Genomic DNA, 22,417 nt, shown 5'->3' with positions numbered 1-22,417 from the left:
TGGACTTCTGGCCTCTGGACCTGTGAGGTGATACATTACCGTTGCTGAAGCTACCCCATTGGTTGTACTTGGATACAGCTGTTCTAGCAAGGTAATACACTGGCTGACATCTATTCCCTAATTTCCTCATTTTTCCCTGAGCCCCTCTGCAACTTGAGTCAGTTCTGGAGGAAAGAAACAGAGAATTCTTTCTTCCTCTTTCACTTCCCCCTTCCCAACTCCTTCGATTCCTCCTCCCTCCTTATTTTCCTTCTTCCTCCTCTCTTCCTCCTTTTCTTCCTTCTCTCCCTCTTAATCCTTAATGCCTAGAAGTCTAGACACAGCACTGGTGCAGTTGTTGCAATAATGATTGATCAAACTTTGCATATTTTGGCCCTAAGGGAGGGTCAAAAAAAAAGCTTAAAAGATTAACCAATTTTAGAAGAACAAACTGGAGCTTTCTAGAGAGGAAAAGATAAGAAGTAGTGAAATCCACATCCATGAAGATATTCAAACATAAGAAGGCTGAAGAAACTGCCTAGGGCTGGTTCTATGAGAATGTTGAGAACTAGCTTTGCTGTTTGGAATCTCCCAGGGATCGGCCTATTGATCAATATTTCGGAATGTTGGTGAGATAGAGCCTCATGGAACTGTCAACACTTGTGTGGGAGAGCAGGATATGTGTTTGGAGCAAAGGCTTGGTTCAAGGCGCCAATTGCTCTCCACCAGATAAGTCTTTGTCAGAGCTCAGCCTGCTTGTGAATTTGTCTGGAATTCATCCCCAGCAGCACCATCTGTCCATGCTTGTCCCACCATCTGACCATTTACCCTCCATCAGCCCCCCTCCCCAGGGCATCCCACCACCAGTAAGAGCCCACCCATTGTCCCACCTGGATAAACTGAGTCTGAGGAGAGACCAGGAGGTATAGAGAAGGACGAAGAGGGCAAACTTCCAAGGCGCTGGCATTCAGGGCCAAGATCTCGCCCACCACGCTTCATACAGAACCTGGGGAGAGAGCATGTGGCTGAGCCAGAGCCATATTGTGCCCCAGGCAGGCTGATGGCTCCACAAATAATATTGACGCCTTTTGTTTGGAAACTCTTTGTGGAGGCTTCCCATGTCCCAACAAGCCACGCTAAATGCTGGGCCTCCCCCAAGCCACTTTGCCTTTTGCACAGTGCCGTGGCCAACTGTGCAGGCAGATGAGGGGCCCTGAATGCTAATGAGGGAAACGGCTGGCATTCTGGAGGCACCACTCTGGGAACCCCGCCTTTGTTGCTAAGGAGCATTGGAACCAGACCCGAGAGGCTCTTACAGGAGGGAGGAGAGAGGAGAAGGGGAGCATTTGTTTTCAGAGCCACACAGCTCTACAGCCGGCTCCAAAGCTGGCCAATTTCTGATCCCAATTAGAATATCAAACCCCGTTATTGTTTCTCTTAATGATCTTGGGAAATTCCTCTGAAGAGTCAGGGAGCACTTAGCAAACTCTGTGGATGGTGTGATCTGCACAGTTGTGCTTCTGCTTGTGAGAGTCCTGAAAACACCCTTTATTCCTGGCCCCAGAAGCTGGTGATGAGTTGGGGGGGATTAGAAGAGGGCAAGATGCTGCTGGGTTTTCCAAATGCTCACATGGGGCTCTCTTCTGCAGACATTTTCCAGGTGCCCATTCTGTCATGAATTTGGGCTCTGTGTTGGGGACAAAGACAAGAAACCCCTTGGCCCTGGCTTGGTGTGTCCACTAATTTGCCAGGGAGCCAGACCACACACACTAAAGGGACTTCCGTAAGTTATTTGTTCTAACTGTGACCTGCAAGGCACTACTGGACTGGAATTTGTACACTGAGTTCTGGTCCCAACTCAGGCCTTAGGCAAGTCCATTTACCATCAGGATCCTCAGTGTCTCATCTGTACAATGGGCATAGTAATACCAATCTGGCTTGGTTACAGTGAGAAGTAAGGGCAGGCGAGAGAATGAAGAAAAATGTGGAAGATGCTGTCTCTGCTTTCCAGGACCACACCATCAGTGGGCCAACTATTGACTTATAAAGTGTCTGTATCTGGAAAACCATTGCCTCCTTACGGAGCATGTCTGTGTGGCAGGTACAATGTCAGGCGAACTGCATGCATTATCCCCTCCAATATGAATGACTCTATGGGGAGGTAGAGGATTGCTCAGGGTCACACATCTGGGAAAGAGTCTGCCCGGATGGTGAGACCCAGCCTCTGTTGTACCCAGTATTCTTTCCATCCTTAGAGGCCTAGATTTTCAGATAGTTGGGGCAGACACAGTTGACACCAAGTCCTTTCGAGGCATCCTGGAGGTTAATCAGTCTGCTATACACAAACACCCATTAGAAAGATTCTGCTAGAAAACCAGATTCCGTCTACCCAGTGTTTATTTGAGGTTCACAACAATGCAGTCAGAGGGAGCATATGAAATACCACTGACCTGGGAAAAAAGAAAGGTATCATATTTTCCATAAGTAAACCCTGGAGAAGTCCTATAGAGGCTATAAACATAGTCTGAAGCACAATGATCTCACGGCATTCTGCTGCTTGTGTCCAGTGGTTTGCCTCATTTAACCTCTGCTGTCACAGGGTCACCTAGATTTCTAAGCTATTCTCTGTGATTAAAGTGGAGTTTTTATTTTTTTTAAATGCTTACTCAGAGTAAAGCTAATGAGTATTTATGTTAGCAAGTGCAAGTCATGCAAAACACCTCCTCATACACACATACACCACACACATCCTGGGGTGAAGCTGTGGAGAACTCCAGACAGTAGATGATTCAAGAGCAATTGGCATTTGGCTCTAGAAGGCAGATATATCTCAAACTTTGTGCTGTAGTGGTAGCCTTACCTCCCTAGGTCATTTCACACAGACCATTGTTCAAATTTCCTAAAGCTCAGTAGCTATTGCATACAAGCAACTGTCCAAATGGCATGGTTTCCAGTGTTTATAACACTCCCTTGAAAAGTACAATTACTCCTGTTTCACACATGAAGGAACTGAAGAAGCTCAGGGAGATCAAACATTTGCCAAAGCTGTCACCTACCAAGTGCCAGAGCTAGGATCTGGCTGGTTTTCTGCTGTGTTGAAGGATGGATGGTGGTGGTTAGTGGGGTGACTGTGGATCCAGATCTGGCCATGGTTACCCCACTTATAGAAGCATTCCCTCAGCCAGGGCTGCAGGAGTATAGGGTATGTGAAACCTACAGGGTCCCATGTATTTGAGGACAGCTTTCATGCCTCATTCTATGTCAATGGATTCACCTCCAGTTATGTATGTTGGTGGGTGGGTACTGAGGCTGTGTGCAGGAGCTCTATGAGATGTTGGACACAAAGGATGGGGCAAGGGAAAATCAGTGCCCTTCAGGGCCTTATGATTGAGTCCAGTAACTGACTTGATGTTCCTGCCAGAGGAAGCAAAGATGTTACTTATTTCCAGAATCCTTTGTCCCAGGCATCTCTCTTGAAAACTTGTATCAAATATTCTGGGAAAATATCCCTGAAGACAGAATAACATTATCTAGTTTTGTATTGGAGAAAATATTGGACTTGTTCAGAAAATCTTAGTTAAAATTCTGCTTCTACTGATTAGTATTAAGATAATATATTTCTAATACTTTTCTTTTTCTTATAATATGGAAATCCTTCCTAGAATGGTGGCTAGAGGAAGGGCAGACTTACTTATCCAAAGAAGATATATTTAGATCTACTATGTGACAGGCATTTTTGGGAGTTGACAACATCTAGCTTCTTTTGAACAGTATGGAATTGCAGGGCTTGCAAAACCACGTTGTGATAAGAAATATAGAGAAAAATCATGGAATATTCATCATCAGCTTTAAAAGAATAGAAGGATGTTTTAAGAAACTGGGTTCTTGCCACCTCAGAACAGAAAAACCTGGTTTTCTCAGATCACTTTGAGCTGCTTATGAGCGAGCATCATAGCCAGAAACCAAGTCCAAGTTCAAAATGTCTACAATAGCTGCATCAGCCTCAGCTCTGACAGTGCCTCCACCACTGCACTCAGGCGGGGGTGGGGGGGTGGGGTGGGAAACACGTGTCTGGGTAAAAAGCGAGATAAAGGGAACATCTGTTCTCACAATATGGGCTTGTTATCATAGTTCCTTTAAGTACTGAAGCGCTGGCTCCAGAAGCATATTTTCTCCCGCACGGAATCTCCGCAAGGCTTGGTCGATTTTTCGAGGGCTCAGGGACAGGTTGTAAATGAGATTGTAGTTGTGAATGAGGCGTCTGGCCCGTTCCTTCTCCACGACTCCTGTCATTGAGTTGGGTGTGTGGGAGTTTTTAAAAGAGAGAAAACAAAAAATGAGGAAAATGCGTTAGCTAGAATGATTTCTGAGCAAAAACTAAAAGCTAGTATCTTGAAACATTAGACTTCTTAAAAACCAAGTGACACCCTAAAAAGATATTTACAGTCTTGGCTATGCATCACAGATGTCAGGAGAAATTTGAGGGTGATGTGGGAGAGAGGGGATTGGGGTCCAATAAAATCCATGGTAGATTGTAAAGTGATGTTAGCTTGTTCTTTGTAACCGTGAAATTTTAAAAGGCCAAATTTTGAAAATGGTGGGGTGCCTACTGAAAATAATTCCTAACTGCCCTGATTTATGTTTAGCTTTTTGAAGTATTCATATCTGTTCCTAAACATTCAGGATTGAAACAGCTCAATTTTTATACATTTCTGGAAAGGTATTTACTGTGATTACACAGCAAGCTGGAGGGCGTCAGTAAATACAGGTAACTTCTTGTGCCTTAGAGTCTAAATATGTGTAGTAGGGGTGGTGGTGCTTACCATCACAGGGTATATTTTCTGGTACCCATGTACCAATGCCAATGTGCTTTCTATCCTAAGGGTGAGTAAATTTTGATAGTTGCAGAGAGGAGTTTAAGTGTAAAACATGACATTGGCAAAAATCAATAACTTGTTCATAAGCCCCTAATTGTGAGTTTATAGATGTCAGATACTGTGCTTGGGAATATAGAGGATTTTGAGAAGTGGTCTGTGACCTAGGAAGATCCTCAAGATGATAAGAGATGCAGAAAATTAACTAGGGTTGAAGCAACAACAACAACATTAATTACTGATATTCATCTATAACATTTACCATGATTCAGGCAATCCTCCAAATATTTTACCAATATTAACTCATTTAATTCTCAAAACCACCCATTTTATGGAGGGAGAAGCTTAGGGAAAGAGATGGGAAATCTTGGCCAAAGTTGTTCTCATCCATGCATTTAACCACCACACTGCATTTTAGAATGAGGGGGAAGAGATTGTTTTAAGTAGGGCTCAGATTGTTTCCTAAATATTTTCCTTTAATTGTGAAGATCTCTGCTACAGGTATCAACTCAAGCTTTTAAATATCTCTAATGGGGTGAAAGCTACATCTCTTTCATGCTGCTCTGTTACTCGCTTGTACTTGTGCAGCCGGCAATAATGATTGTGAAATTTTTTCTCAAAGAATCCAGACGGAGTGTTCCCCTGGTAACTTTGTAGAAAGCCAAGACCAGTCAGAGTTGGGCTCTAATGGATACCTGTCATCTCTGTTTAAGCTCTGTTTATGGGTAAATGGGCAAGGATGGCTGAGAGTGATGATCCCTTTTGAACTATTCTCTAATGAGCGTTCTAAACAGCAGACTACGGACAGCTGGAGTCCTAATGTGATTTATCTATTCAGTTCTACTTGGTTCTGTGCTGTCCTGCCCCACCCCACCCTATCCAATCTACCGTTTTTTTTTATTGTCCATTCTACTCAGATATGTTTATTGCCTATTCCTCCTTTTAGAATGTTGGTCCATTCCTCTGCAGAAATATCTTTCTTTGGGCTGGTCAGTCGTATCTTTGCAGTTTTCTGGATTGGCTGACTGCTCCTGACCTGGTCTAGGTTGGATCCCTCCAGACACTGCCTCATACTCTACCTCTAGAAATATAAGTCACAGACTCTGGAGTAAACATCTGTTTGAGGAAGGTGCTTAATCTTTTTGAGCCTCAGTTTCCTTGGCTCTAAAATGGGGATAATTGTATGAAAATTAATAAAATGGTAACTACTTAGCACAGTGCCCAGAACTACTGAGCACTCATTAATGAAGGTATTATTAAAGGATAGTGATGATAGGAGTTCCCGTCGTGGTGCAGTGGTTAACGAATCCAACTAGGAACCCTGAGGTTGCAGGTTCGATACCTGGCCTTGCTCAGTGGGTTAAGGATCCGGCATTGCTGTGAGCTGTAGTGTAGGTTGCAGACGCGGCTCAGATCTGGTGTTGCTGTGGCTCTGGTGTAGGCCACCGGAAACAGCTCCAATTGGACCCTTAGCCTGGGAACCTACATATGCCATGGGCGTGGCCCTCAAAAACACAAAAGACAAAAAGAATAGTGGTGATAGTTATATTATCAACACTATACATTATTTAATATACATAAGAATATATTTTAATTAGAAGAATTATTAAAAATACATATAGTACAGATTATATTTTAGGCAAAAATTAGAAGTAATGTTAAAAAATACATCTAAGAATCACTGTTGGTAGATGTGGGGCCTTTTTCTATCTTCTAAGCTTATCACTAGTAGAAGATTCCCAGTGTCAGACGAAAATCCATTGACTGAAATTTGTTTCTGTATAATTTGCAGTCAATAGGAGATGTCCAGGACAGCTGCATAAAATAACCCTTACAATTCATCTTAGAGTTGGAAAGCCTGTCCTTATCCCACCAGAAACAAAATGAAAGAAATAAGAAGCACTTCTTTGCATCCGCTTCATTTTATAGTTTACAAAGAACTTTTAAATCTCATTGGATCCTTTCTCAAATCTGGGAAGTATGTTTTATTATTATCAGTCCTTTTTTTAGATGAGGAAACAGGTTTAAAGAATACAGTGACTGACTTTCAGGCCAGCATTTGGTGAGGTCTGGACTTGAGTCTAAGTCATCTGGGTTGAAAACACACAAAGAAACAAACCAGCAAAGCAACACGCAAAATCTCATGCTCTTTCTGGTATGTCATGGGAGTTTGGTTTAGTGGGAAGCCCAATAGACCTGGGTTAGACTTATACCTCAGCTTTCTACTGGCTGATATTTTATCGCTTTGAGTTTGGCTTGCTTCTCTGTAAATAAGGACATTAATCCCTTAGCCTGTGGTTGATGTGAGGAGTAAGTGATGCAGTGTATGTTAAGTCTGGTCCCATGCAGAAAATGTCCTTGAAGGTTTTCATTGCCTCCTTGAACTTGAAAGTATTTTCTATCTAGTCTTTGGTCCACTGGGAAAATTCCTAATCTACTAGTCACTCAAACATTGATCCCAACCACCCATCTTTCTTTGGAAAACATGACCAGTTATTCATAGTCATTCCTTACTCTTTCTCCTCAAGGATATTTTCTTGACAACCCCCATTAAATAATAAGAACAGAATAGGTTCCCAGAAACACTAATTTGATGATGGATGTTCTTCCTTCAGCCTGGATGAGGAACACCCTGGCCTACATATTTCTTTGCACATAATAAAGAGCACTGATTCATCAACAGGCAGAGTAGGGATCTTCCGCTCAGTGTCTAGAGGGCTGTGGTGGTCTGCTAACAACTGTGGCTAATAAACCAACAAGATGACCTCAGTTAATCCTCTTTCCTCATTAAAGATAGTTACAGATGTTTCCAGATCTGACTGACATATTCCTTGGCTTTTGAGGAACTGATGAATTTCATAGAAACAGAGAAAACAGGCATAAACAGTGAAAAGACCATGAGAAAGGCATTTCAAATCTGCTGGAATCTGCCCCAAAGTCAACAAAACTCCATTTTCTTCCAGAACAGTTGAGAAGTCTGAGAAAAGTCCCAGTCTTAGGAAAGTCTCTTAGCAACTAAGTTTATGGTCCATCATTCATCATCAAAACTCAGCATTTGTTTCTTTAGAAACTTCTTTTCTATTTGAGTTTTCGTTTTGTTTTATTTGTAATCCCATCACCACTATAATAGTCTTGATATGTATACCTAGACCTATCTATTATTTCAGTAACCTTTTGATCTCTCTCCCCCACCCCAGTATCTTCCCTAAATTGTCCACTTCACCTTTCACTTCTCTGATTGAGACTTTGGTGAACACTGGATAAGAGACTTAAGCCTCATCCTAGCCCTCAGGATTCATGGCAGGGTCTCAACCTCACTATCTAATCCAACATGACCTCCAGTCCTGTCTTGCTTACTCTCTCCCATCATACTCGTTCCTACCATCTAGTCTTTGCAGAAGATGGTTTTGAACTCAGAATGCCCTACTCAGCTTGCAAAGTCTACCTCTCCTTCAGGTTCAGCTCAAGTTCTCTCTTCCAGGAAGCCCTCTCTGAGTACCCAGCCCACATTAGACAATGAGCTTCTTTTCATCATTTCTCTCTTTCCTTGGGATTCTTTAACTCAGTCGGTGTCTTTAATTATAATACTTTACTATATTCTGTCTTTAAATATTTTTTGTTTATTTTACTAGGATTAAACTATTGGCAGTATCTGTGTCTTACCTAAAGGTTCCTTGAGGCCAGAGTCTGTGTCTCATCCTCTCTGGTTTCCCTCCTGGTGCAGCCTCCAGCACAGGGCTGGGCTCATTACAGATGTTTAATAAATAGTTTCTCATTCAGTTAGGTGAATTTTTCATCTACAATTTTAATTTTCCCCTCTTTGATACTGTTATTAGAAGTCCTCGGGTATCATGTAGTATTTATACTATACCTGGTCTAGAATTAATTGGCATTGGAAATTCAAAGCAAAATGAAACAAAAACACACAGAGAATAAAAAGGCATTGGTGGTGTTATATGATTACTTCTAGAAAGTACTAATATGTATACTAACTTTTTTGTACTGGAATGTAATTGATATGTAATATTGCATAAGTTTAAGCAATACAATCTGATGCTTCGATACATGTGTATGTTATGAAATGTTAACTACAATAAGGTTAGTTAACATATCCTTTTACTTCCCATAACTGCCCTTTTGTTGTTGTTGTTGTTTTTGTTATGGCGAGAACATAAAAGTTCTACTCTCATGGAAACTTTCAAATACACAATACAATATTGTTAATGAAAGTCACCACACTGTACATTAAATCCTTGGAACTTGCTAATCTTATAAATGAAAGTTTGTACCCTTTGAGCAACATTTACCCATTTCTCCTGGCAACCACCATTTCTATGTGTGCCATGTTTTTAGACTCCAAATATAATATTAATTTTTCATGAACTGTGGTATGTAACTACAACAATTTCTTTTTTTAAATTTTTTCAAATTTCCCCAATACATTATTTTTTTTTCTACTGTACAGCATGGTGACCCAGTTACACATACATTTATATATTCTTTTTTTCTTACATTATCATGCTCCATCATAAGTGACTAAACATAGTTCCCAGTGCTACACAGCAGGATCTCATTGCTAATCCACTCCAAAGGCAATAGTTTGTATCTATTAACCCAAGATTCCAATTCACCCCACTCCCTCCCCCTCCCCCTTGGCAACCACAAGTCTGTTCTCCAAATCCATGATTTTCTTTTCTGTGGAAATGTTCATTTGTGCCATACATTAGATTCCAGATAAAAGTGATATCATATGGTATTTGTCTTTCTCTTTCTGACTACTTCATTCAGTATGAGAGTCTCTAGTTCTATCTATGTTGCTGCAAATGGCATGATTTTATTCTTTTTTATGGCTGAGTTGTATTCCATTATATATATATATATATACCACTAAAATTAATCCAATCATTTGTCAATGGACATTTGGGTTGTTTCCATGTCTTGGCTATTGTAAATAGTGCTGCAAGGAACATGTGGGTGCCTGTGTCATTTTCAGTGTAAGTTTCAATGCCCAAGAGTGGGATTGCTGGGTCATATGGTAGTTCTACATTTAGTTTTTTAAGGTACCTCCATACTGTTCTCCATAGTGGTTGTACCAGCTTACATTCCCACCAACAGTGCAGGAGGGTTCCCTTTTCTCCACACCCTCTCCAGCATTTGTTATTTGTGGACTTATTAATGATGGTCATTCTGACTGGTGTGAGGTGGTATCTTGTGGTAGTTTTGATTTGCATTTCCCTGATAATCAGGGATGTTGAGCATTTTTTCATGTGCCTGTTGGCCATCTGTATATCTTCCTTGGAGAAATGTCTATTCAGGTCTTTTGCCATTTTTCCATTGGGTTGTTGGCTTTTTTGCTGTTGAGTTGTATAAGTTGTTTGTAAATTTTAGAGATTAAGCCCTTGTCAGTTGGATCATTTGAAACTATTTTCTCCCATTCTGTAAGTTGTCTTTTTGTTTTCTTTTTGGTTTCCTTTGCTGTGCAAAAGCTTGTCAGTTTGATTAGGTCCCACTGGTTTATTTTTGCTTTTTCTATTGCTTTTGGAGACTGACCTGAGAAAATATTTGTAAGGCTAATGTCAGAGAATGTTTTGCCTATGTTCTCTTCCAGGAGTTTGATGGTGTCTTGTCTTATATTTAAGTCTTTAAGCCATTTTGAGTTTATTTTCATGTATGATGTGAGGGTGTGTTCTAGTTTCATTGATTTGCATGCTGTTGTCCAGGTTTCCCAGCAATACTTCCTGAAAAGACTGTTTTTTTCCCATTTTATGTTTTTGCCTCCTTTGTCAAAGATTAATTAACCATAGGTGTCTGTGTTTATTTCTGGGTTCTCTCTTCTGTTCCATTGGTCTGTCTCTTTTAGTACCAATACCACACTGTTTTGATGACTGTGGCTTTGTAATAGTGCCTGAAGTCTGGGAGAGTTATGCCTCCTGCTTGGTTTTTGTTCCTCAGAATTGCTTTGGAAATTCTTGATCTTGTTCCACATAAATTTTTGGATTGTTTGTTCTAGTTCTGTGAAAAATGTCATGGGTAATTTGAGAGGGATTGCATTGAGTCTGTAGATTGATTTGGGCAGAATGGCCATTTTTATGATAATAATTTTTCCCACCCAGGAGCATGGAATATCTTTCTGTTTCTTTGAATCCTCTTTAATTTCCTTGATTAATGTTTCATAGTTTTCAGCATATAAGTCTTTTATCTCCTTGGTCAGGTGTATTCCGAGGTATTTGATTTTTTGGGGTGCAATTTTAAATGATATTATATTTTTGTATTCCTTTTCTAATATTTCATTGTTAGTATACAGAAATACAAATGATTTCTGAATGTTAATCTTATATCCTGCTACTTTGCTGAATTTGTTGATCAGTTTGAATAATTTTTGTGTTGAGTCCTTAGGGTTTTCTATGTATAGTATCAGGTAATCTGTATACAGTGACAGTTTTACCTCTTCTCTTCCTATTTGGGTGTCTTTTATTTCTTTTGATTGTCTGATTGCTAGTGGGTAGGACTTCCAGTACTATGTTGAATAACAGTGGTGAGAGTGGACATCCTTGTCTTGACCAGATTTTACTGGGAATACTTTTAGCTTTTCTCCATTGAGTATTATATTTTCTGTGGGTTTGTCATAAATGGCTTTTATTATGTTAAGGTATGTTCCTTCTATTCCCACTTTGGTAAGAGTTTTTCTCATGAATGGATGATGGACTTTGTCAAATGCTTTTTCTGCATCCATTGAGATGATCATGTGGTTTTTGACTTTTTTTTTGTTAATGTGGTGTATGATGTTGATTGATGTACCTATGTTGAACCATCCTTGTGAACCAAGAGCTGGTTCTTTGAAAAGGTAAACAAAATTGACAAACCTCTGGCTAGACTGACCAAGAAGAGGAGAGAAAAAACTCAAATAAACAAAGTAAGAAATGAAAACGGAGAAGTCACAATGGATACTACAGAAATACAAAGACCATGAGAGAATACCATGAACAATTGTGTGCTAACAAATTTGACAACCTAGAGGAAATGGACAATTTTCTAGAGACTTACATTCTGCCAAAACTGAATCAAGAAGAAATAGCTCAACTGAACAGACTGATCACTTGAAATGAAATTGAATATGTCATAAAAACACTTCCTACAAATGAAAGTCCAGGACCAGATGGCTTCACAGGCGAATTCTACTAAACATACAAAGAGGAACTTATACCTATCCTCCTTAAACTTTTTCAAAAGGTTGAAGAAAAAGGAACACTCCTGAAGACATTCTATGATGCCACTATCACCCTAATTCCCAAACCAGACAAAGATACCACCAAAAAAGAAAACTATAGGCCAATATCTTTGATGAGTATAGATGCAAAAATTCTCAACAAAATTTTAGCCAACTGAACCCAACAACATATAAAAAAGATCATACACCACGACCAGGTGGGATTCATCCCAGGTGCACAAGGATGGTCCAACATACACAAATCAATCAACATCATAATACAGCAATTTCAATGCATGTGTTTTTGTATCTGCTCCCTCTATTCCATACCACAGGTATCTCACTGAGTTCTGGATTCCATTTTCTGTCATTTAGATATTGCAATATTAAGGATGCGGCATTGCAGTGAGCTGAGGCATAGGTTGCAGACATGGCTCGGATCCCGTGTTGCTATGGCTATGGTGTAGGAGAGTGGCTACAGCTCCAATTAGACCCCTAGCCTGGGAACCTCCATATGCCCCGGGTGCAACCCTAGAAAAGACAAAAAAAAAAAAGATATTGCAATAGCACCCTTTATCCTTGCTCTGTTTTCAATTTCTCCTTCATTCTGCACATAGTCATCAAAGACCTTTCTGAACTACAACTTCACCAAACCACTCCCTGCTTAGAAATGTAAAGTGCTACTCACTATCTTTCAATAAATCCCAATTTATGGGTCTGTCCTTTAAGACCTTCCTAGATCTGATCCTATCCTATATTTTCACCTTATAATTTAATATTCTTCTTAATAGCGCTTATATTCTATTCAAGCCAAATTCCTTATGTTGAGCTTCATACATAATACTTGGTTAACTTGCAGCTTGGCCAGAAAAAGCCCTCTATTTCATTACTTTGTATACAAAGTGTACTTTATGTTTAATGACCAATTTCACACTAACATAACCTCCCTTGATCACCTCACTAGAAAGGTCTTCTTTTTTCTCTGAATGCCCACATAGCATCCCTTAATGGCATTTATCACCTTCTATTTGGATTTAGTTATTTATGTACTTTCATTCATTTATTTGCTCTCTCAAAAAAAAAGGCTGAACAGAATCGTGCAAGGTGCCCAGGATAAAAAGGGAATATAGTCTGCTGGTAGAAAGTTATAAGTCTCAAATAGAAAAAATACATAATATCAAACATGATAATGGGCCTTAAAGAACTCTGAGAGGCCAGATAAAAGATTGGCCTAAATCTGTCTGGGGAAATTGTGGGTATCTCAGAGGAATGGACCTTTTGTTCCAACATAAGAGACGTTTAGGCATTAATTAGTGAGGTGGACAAAGCAGTAAGCTGGCGGGAGTAGGATAGGTAGAGGAGAGGCAGACAGTTTAGGTGGAGGGTATAGGGTTAGAAAAGGCACAGCCACAGGAGAAAGCAAGGGATGTTTGAGGAAGGCAAGTTATTCCTTAGACAGAATAAGATATGCTGAGGGAATTACAGCTGAAGAAGAGACTAGTCAGGTGGACAGGGACCAGCTTTTGCCTTGCTGAAGAGTTTAGAGTTCAGTCTGTTAGCAGGCATGCTAAAGATTTTGATCAGGGAAAAGACTGGACTGTGGGTTAGACTCAGAGAAACTGTAAGCAACTGATGAGGATTCATGTCTGATTCATCCTTGTGTTTCCTGATTGTTCTCAGCACAGCACCAGGAACACAGCTTATATACAAATTGTATTTGTTAAGGAGTAAGAGAAAGAGAGGTTTCAGACTAAAACACAAATGGGTGTATGAGCAATAAGTGGCACACTTCACCTGTATTACTCAGATCACACAGGTAGAGGGCATTTTCTAGCCTCCTGAACCTGTCGCTCCATATCTCACATTCTCCAGATGCATTTTTCATCACTGGACTCACAAAAGGCTGTGAGACTGGCCTGATCTTCACAGCGCTCAGGAGATCTTTGGGAGCTGATGTCTCAGCAGAAGGGTTTTCTGGCTGCAAATCCTCTTCTGGAGTTTTCTACCAAAACAACACAAACATCTCACTGGCAACACATCCACCACCCAGAGTTCCCCCAGGCTCTTGCCAATGATGAAGTTGCACAGCTAGCAAGATTTATTGCAGGTCTGGCTTCATAAAGCTGGAGGATGAGTTTAAAGTTCTCAGTGCCATAGGACCGTATCTGCTAGGTCTTACTGGATATAGACTACTATGTTATTATTTTTCTTTAGGAGAAGCGTGAAATCATGACTTTTATTCAGTTTGCATTTCTGATTTACACAAAACAAAGGTTTTTGTAAGTGCTTTAAACTTCTCATAATGTTGTACTCTGTTTTATACTAAAGGCATCTACAGGAAATGCTTATAATTTCTTGGTGGGAAAATCTAAATCATGAATGTGAGATTCTTGGCAAAAATGATTGAAACAAAAGTGATATTATCTTGGGCTTGTGGGCCCATTGTAGTGAATCATAAAGCACCTCTAACTAGAGCTCCGTCTGGGTTTTTTTTTTTTTTTTTTTTTTTTTTTTTGTCTTTTTGGGACTACACCTGCAGCATATGGAGGTTCCCAGGCTAGGGGTCTAATCTGAGCTGTAGCTGCCAGCCTACGCCACAGCCACAGCAACGCGGGATCCAAGCCACGTCTGCGACCTACACCACAGCTCACGGCAACGATGGATCCTTAACCCACTGAGTGAGGCCAAGAATCAATCCTGCATCCTCATGGACGCCAGTCAGATTCATTTCCACTGAGCCACGACAGAAACGCCTGTTGTATTCATTTTAGCAAAGGAAGCTGAGAGCCGGAGTGTGGACGTGATTTACTAAGATCATGTAGTGAGTGGTAGACACAAACCAAAACAAGGATGTAGAGGTTAATGTCTAGCACATCTTTGTACCCTGACCCTATGTTAGGTACAAAATAGAGACCTTTTAGAATAAATAGACAAATGAATCTCAGCAGAGTCGTGTCAGACCTTCTGTCACCTGCTATGTAGAGATAGCAGGCATCCCAGTCCTCTTGTCTAGCAATTGCCTGTCCCGTTGATCCATATGACTGTAGAGAGAACCACCACATATCTAAGTACATAGGGTAGGACTGGGCCTCTAGTGCAAACTGGCCAATAAACACATGGTCCAATGAATTTGGAACCATCTGTGAGAGTTAAAGACAGACATAGAAAAATGAAGATTACTTTGGGTGAGAGGTAAACAGAGGGAAAACAAGAACAAGAGAGAGAGAGAGAGCCAGAGTGAGAGAATAAAGCTGACACAGAGAGGAGAGAAGACATAAGAAACTAGGATGATGATGCTCCAGGAAATCTCTGATTTTAGTTTCTTGTTATATTTATATCCTTGGATAGAAAATAGGTTGAATATGTACCTCTGTCCTTGTAATAAATTGTAGAGTTGGTTATGTTCATTGTGATCCAAATATTCTTAACTAATTTGTCATAGAATTAGGCCTCCCATTTTGTATACCATCTGTGCTTTCCCCAACTTTCAAATACCTGGAATTTCTTCAGTTTTGTAACTTATCTCAACATTCTCAATATATAAGTTGTAGAAAGCCCATTGCTCTAAAGAAAAGTAACTTCGATAAGAGGCCAAGTTTTGAGTTTAACAAACATGGATTCAGCTGCTGCTGGGGAATGTGAAGAATTGTCTTGTTTGAAATAATAAAATGCAATATGAAACTGTACTCATATAGATGACCAATAATCAGTACATTTTAAGAGATTAATATATAAGTATTATACTTTGATAAAATCAATTTTGGAAAAGCTGAAGTTTTTTTTTTTTTTTTGCCTTTTTCTAGGGCCACACCCATGGCATATGGAGATTCCAGGCTAGGGGTCTAATTGGAGCTGTAGCCGCCAGCCTATGCCAGAACCATAGCAACGCGGGACCTGAGCCATGTCTGCGACCTACACCACAGCTCAAGGCAACACCAGATCCTTAACCCACTGAGCAAGGGCAGGAATCAAACCCGCATGGTTCCTAGTTGGATTCGTTAACCACTGAGCCACGATGGGAATCCCCCTGAGGGTTTTTATAAAGTAAATAGAATAGTGATATTTATACTTTTTAGAACTTCATAACACTGTAGAAATCCAATGAAAGATTTAGACAATCTACTCAGGTAAATGCATATTTGCATACAGTTTGGTGGATGATTTTAGAGAGTTCAAAGAGATCCTTGGAGCATAGAAAACTGTCTTTATATAGATATATTCCTTCAGGTAGTTCAACAGTCTCTTTGACCACTGAAGACAAGGAATGGGGGAATTTGTATGGGCCTGAATTAGGCTCAATCTAGTAAGTTAAGTAAGTAGTTAACTAGCTAACACACCTGATACTGTTTTTGTTCCACTGTGTCAGGATGAAGTCCAAATTCCTTGCTTAGCCATAAAACCATTAAAGTTTTTATTCTTGCATCTCTTCGTTCAATGTATACATAATTTTCTCCATTCACATAAAACCAGAAAACATTTCTTCTACGCCTTTATGCCTTATACATGAAGTTTCCTCTGTTATAAAAGCCTTTCTTGCCACCTATGCCTTGATGTGTTGGTCTTATAATAATCCTTCAAAACCCAACTCCTATTTCACTTCTTGTGGGAAGACTTTCCTGACAGTCCAGGCTGGACAAGGTGCAATTATCTGTAAATCCTTTATCTATCACAGTGCTTGTTGCAGGATATTTTAATTGTCTGTTTGAGTATCTCTCCCCTTTCCCAGAGATCTGGAGATAGGCCTGTGAGATAGTCATTTATGTATTTTTAATGTCTGGTCAGTGAATCTCATATAGTTGTTTTTCAAGATATGTTTACTGAATGAATAAGTGAATGAATGAATGATTTTCTCCGGGGCATGAGGAAAGTTGCTTTACCAAACATCTGCTTCAATTTCCCCTTCTAAAAAGTGGGTTGATGAATGCTGTTTATACAGGAACATGAGAAGACTCAATGATTGCAGAGATGCAGTAAAATCCTCAAATAAGAGGTAAAATAAAAGAGCAAAGTATTTTTTTTTAATAATCTTATTCACAACAGACTTAACACTCAAGGAGAAAAGCATTTGCTGTTGTTTCTTGCATGGCAAGAGGCTTGCCAAAATGGATACTATTTTCTAAAATATTTCAAAGTGTGAAGTGCATGAGGAGGCTTCCCGTCATTTTAAGATGAATTATGTTCTAATCCAGGCATTTAAAAAACAACAACAACAACAGGAAAACTCAGGCTGTTTTTCAATTCTATCTGCATCTTCTCCTGGCTGAGTGCTGGGAATATTAAAATGGATTTTAACTTTCTTGCAGATTTTCTTTTTTTAAATCAAAGAGCCCATTACATTTTAAAATGTGATGTCTGGGGAAAAGGTCACCCTCAGTTTCTGGAAGCTGGACTTAAGATGTTGAAATAGGCTACACAACCACTTTTTATTTTGATGGGAGTTGGTGGACTGGTCATAGGCTTGGGAAGGACACCCATACACATGCTACAAGTACAACTTTTGGGGGCCCATGGCAAGCCCATCCCTGAGAGGTGATGAGAGGTTTCTGCATGCGTACCAGCTAGGACAGGAACGAACAACACTCTTGTTCTTCTGGCTTTCCTCTCTACTAGAGGAAGGTCTTGAAGTCAAAGATAGTCTGATATCAAGACATTGGGTGGAAAGCAAAATTTCAAAAGAGAGGGCCTCCCACATCAGCGAGGAGAAGGCAAAGGAGTGGTGAAGCCCTGGCTTGAGCTCTCTATACCCAGCTGCTTACCATATGTTCAGTTTTTCCTTGAGATACCTCAGGAACTTCAGGTTGCGCTGGAGCAGGAGAGGTTTCCTTTCCTTTCTTTCCTGGACAAAAAAGAAACAAATTTTATTTGATGTCTTCATTTTAACATATACACCCAGGCAAAGAAAATATTGAGGCTCTACTATATGTATTAGGTGATGGGAATATATATGGTAGATAAGAAAAATACAGTTTCTCCCCTGATGAAGCTCACAAAGGGGAGGTAAATGCCAAATAATCACTCAAGATTATTATTGAATTATAAATGGCCATAAACACAACCAAGGAAAATGTGAAAATACTTAACCTTCCTTTGGTCTAGGAGTAGGAGTGGTGGAGGATCAGAGAAGCCTTCTTGGAGGAAGTGATACTTAAACTGGGGATCTGAAGGATGAATAGGAGTTTCCAGGTGAAGGTGATGGTGGGCATGTGAATGAAGCTGAGAGTTCTAGAAAAGCAGAGACATCAGTTGTAGAACTGCCCTGAATCGGGAGGCTTTTATAGCTTGGGGAGTGGGAAGGGGCCTCTTCCTGGTCTCCTGCCTCTTTGAGAAGCAGGAATTTCTGCCCTATTTCCACTCAGATTTGACCTTGAAAGATTAGGTAAAACCTTTGTCTTCCCCCTTACTTACTCTTTTCAATGGTCAGAGGTACTGTATTGGAAGAGGTTTGAATGGCATCCCTAACCCATAGGATTCTGCTGCCCACCTACTACTTGCTCAGGCTGTTGCCTTCATGAGTACACGAAATTTCTTTAGGGTGCAGGGAAAACACCATGATGACCTCCAGCTTAAATCTTCTAAGGCTTAATGTGTGCAGCATTCATTTATCACTTAGCACCAGCCATCATACTTGGTGACGTATTCATTTACTATACAGATCTGTATGATGACTACAAAACACAGATTTCTGGTAGCTTCAGCTTCAATATTTAGTGCATAATTCAAATGTGCCATATATATATATATATATATCATATATATATATATATATGGCAAATATAATTGTTTCTGAGTTGGTTGTTACTATTTTCAATAAAATGATTCCATCAATGAATTTTAAACAATAGATAGAGGGCGACAGTGTAACACAGTAGAGACTCTGAAGCCAGATGCTTAGGGTTTGAGTCTTGGTTCCTTTCTCTATTAGCTGCATAACCTAGGGCAAGGAATTTGTCCCTTTTGTGTCTCAGTTCCCACTTCTATAAAATGGGGATATAGGTTATTGTGAGGATTAAATGGACTAGAAAATGTAAAGCAAATACTTGGAGAATAGCAAGTATTCGTGTTAACTAATAGTGTTATCTATGTAAGACTGTTTATATAAATAAGTACACATATTGGGTTAAAAGGCCTTTTGTTAGACTTTTAACTTTGCACCTACAACTCATTATAAATCTCCTACAGTAGCTTAATGAAGAAGGCAATGTGGTGTCATAATGTTCTCTGAAGCCCCAGCTCCCAGCATTAGAATAAGCTCTCCATGCATGTTTATTGACAGAATGGATGATCATGCACCCTAATGTGGAGTTTGGAAAATAAAATCACTTAATATATAGTTCTGTGTCTCCAGTTCCTTTTCAGGCTCTATGAAGGAAGGATTTCTTTCTTTATCCTCGTATACTTAACCCAGATACTATACTGTGTAAAACTTAACGGATGCGCAATGAAGATCATGATGACAGCCAATTAAAGCAACTCCTTCAAGGCAGATCTGATTAATCCACTAAAAATTTGTCGTGGGAACCCATCATCACCTAGTGGCATTTCTCCTGCTTATTTCACCTGGTATTTGAAAGAAAAAGTGTTTTCTACAGCTGAAAAAAAGATTCAAATGACTGAATCATAAAGTTTGAGAGTTAAAGGAATTCTAGAAGCAGTATAAAGCTAAGTGCAGAAGAAGAACTTCGGTGTCAGATCTGAAAGCTATAGTCTGGATGTGTCCCTTTACCAGCTGCAGGTTTTCAGATCCTGATTTTTTTCAGTTGTGAAAGGAAGTGATACTAGCTTTTTGCAATAATATTGTGGAGGTTAAAAGAAATTACTACATGAAGTGCTTAACACAGGGAAGATGCCCAATATGAGGTATTAGTATTTGTTATTGTGCTATTATTGTGTGATCTTAAGCAAATCTAGTTTTCTCCAGAAAAGAGGACTTAAATTAATTATGATGTGCTAGGCATTTGTGTGGGCACTGTTTACATGCATTATCCCTTTTAGTATGAAATCTAGAACCCAGAGTTTGTCCTGGTACAGTTTCTCTACTGTCTGCACTTCTAAAAGTTCCATTAAGAGAAAATGCATACTAGTCTCCCTGGTCTCTTTTAAGCTCCCCTTTCTCCCTCCTAAAGCTTATAAGCATATTAAAAAAGGTAATGGGGGAGTTCCCGTCGTGGCGCAGTGGTTAATGAACTGACTAGGAACCATGAGGTTGGGGGTTCGATCCCTGCTCTTGCTCAGTGGGTTAAGGATCTGGCATTGCCATGAGCTGTGGTGTAGGTTGCAGACGCGACTCAGATGCTGTGTTGCTGTGGCTCTGGCATAGGCTGGCAGCTACAGCTCTGATTAGAACCCTAGCCTGGGAATCTCCATATGCCGTGGGAGCGGCCCAAGAAATGGCAAAAAGACAAAAAATAAAAATAAAAAAAATAAAAAAGGTAATTGCTTGCACATGTGAAAACTGAGAAACCCAAGGCAGAGCTGATTTTTTTTTTCTTTCTAGCACAGCAGGAAGAATAAATAATAACCATCTGTCTAGTCTGCCAGTTGAAGATTTGTACTGGAGGAAATAGGCCAACTGGCTTCTGGAGATTTCCAGGTGTTGGAAGGGCCAGGTTTTACAGGGCTTCCAGTGGGTTCTGAGAGTTACACAGCCAGTTCCACCACCTCTCCCTTACCCCAACTAATGACCTGAAATCAATGGTCTTCAGCAATGGCTGCCAAAGTGCTCCCACCTGGGGAGCTTTAAAAATTACCAATGCCTGGGTGTCGCAGCAGACCAATTACATCAGAATCTCTAAGGGTGAGAACTCAGTATGGGACTTCTAAAAATTCCCAGGTAATCCTAAAGTAAAGCTATGGTAGATAACAACTGATTAAAAAAAGAATTAAATGATGTCATTCGCAACATGGATAAACTTGGGGATTATCATACAAAGCAAAGTAAATCGGAGAGAGACAAATACGTTATGATATCACTTACATGTGGAATCTAACAAAATGATACAAATAAACTTATTTACAAAACAAAAACAGACTCACAGACATAGAAAACAAATTATAGTTAACAAAGTGGAAAGCAGGGGATAAACTGGCAATTTAGGATTAACAAGCACATACCATATATATATATATACACACACATACTATATTATATATATATAAGCATATTATAAAAGGTAATGGTTTGTACCTTTATATATATATAAAGGCAAAGGCCCCAAGGGAGGGAAGGAGTGTTTGGTGCATTAAAACTATAGTTGAAAAAAATAAACAACTAGGACTTACTATATAGCACAGGGAACTATTTAATATCTTGTAATGATGTGTAATGGAAAAGAATCTGAAAAACAATGTATATATATGTATGTATATATATATGTATAACTGAACCACTTTGATGTACACTGAAACAGTGAATCAACTATACCTTTAATGAAAGAAAGAAAAGGAAAGAAAGAGAATCTGGCCTCATTGGATTTACCAGATGATGCTTTTGTGAGAAGAAAACACGTATATGTCAAATATCTACATATTTCATATATTTCCCACAATGTTCTTACTTAATCTGAAGAATAAACCTGTGAGGTAGAAATCATCTCCTTTTGACAGGTGAGGAGACTGAAGAAATGCAAGTTTTAGTTACCTGCTTGAGACAACAAGGTAGGGTTAGTTTGGGATTCTAACCCATTCACTCACTCAACAAACATTTGTTAAGTGCCAACTATGATATGACAGTGAACAAGGCAAAAGTTTCTCATGGATATACATTCCAGTGGTGACGGCAAACAAATAGATATGTAAATAATGTCAAGTGGTGATGAGTGCTAGAAACACAGCTAAAGCCAATTATGGGGTAGAAAGCAATGGCAGTTGTGACTTTAGATAGAGAATTCACAAAAGGCCTCTCTGAAATGACATTTAAATAGATCCTTGAGTAGAGAGAAGCAAGGGAGAAAGCCAGGCAAATGTCTGGGGAAAGAGCATTCCAGGAATAACTATCACAAGGGCAAAGGCCCCAAGGGAGGGAGGGAGTGTTTGGTGCATTAAAACTGTCATTGAAAAGAGCCTCGCTGACACAAGATGAAAAGGGAAGAGAAGTGGGTTAAGTATTCTCAGAACTCAAGGGCCTGATGGGCCATCTATGTGATCCTTCATTATCCCCCTCTAGTGATAGCAACTATATTTTGCCCTGTGGGGGCCACCCCTTCTCCATCCCAGTGCTATGGTTTGGTGGGAATGATCCCCCGTTCTAAGTCTAAGCTTGGTTTGTGATTAGTTGAAGACTATTATGATGTCCCAATCACAGTTTTGGGTCGAAGATGGACATGAAAATTATTTTGAGTCTCTGAGATGAGAGGAGATA

At 39.8% G+C, this 22,417-nt stretch overlaps 1 protein-coding gene across 1 annotated transcript in view; it reads right to left on the bottom strand.

Moving 5' to 3' along the window:
• The window catches only part of C6H1orf87 (chromosome 6 C1orf87 homolog), an 82,267-nt gene continuing 62,477 nt past the window's right edge, over positions 2,628-22,417 (bottom strand). The window contains 3 exon segments of the mRNA XM_021097622.1: positions 2,628-4,265; positions 13,855-14,062; positions 17,817-17,896. Of these exon segments, the coding sequence (XP_020953281.1) occupies positions 4,105-4,265; positions 13,855-14,062; positions 17,817-17,896 (449 nt within the window). The 3' untranslated portion in view covers positions 2,628-4,104.

Source organism: Sus scrofa, chromosome 6 (assembly GCF_000003025.6).
Source record: "Sus scrofa isolate TJ Tabasco breed Duroc chromosome 6, Sscrofa11.1, whole genome shotgun sequence".
In the NCBI taxonomy this organism is placed as follows: Eukaryota; Metazoa; Chordata; class Mammalia; order Artiodactyla; family Suidae; genus Sus; species Sus scrofa.
Note: the sequence above shows the minus strand (reverse complement) of the source record. Positions and strands in the feature narration are given on the sequence as shown.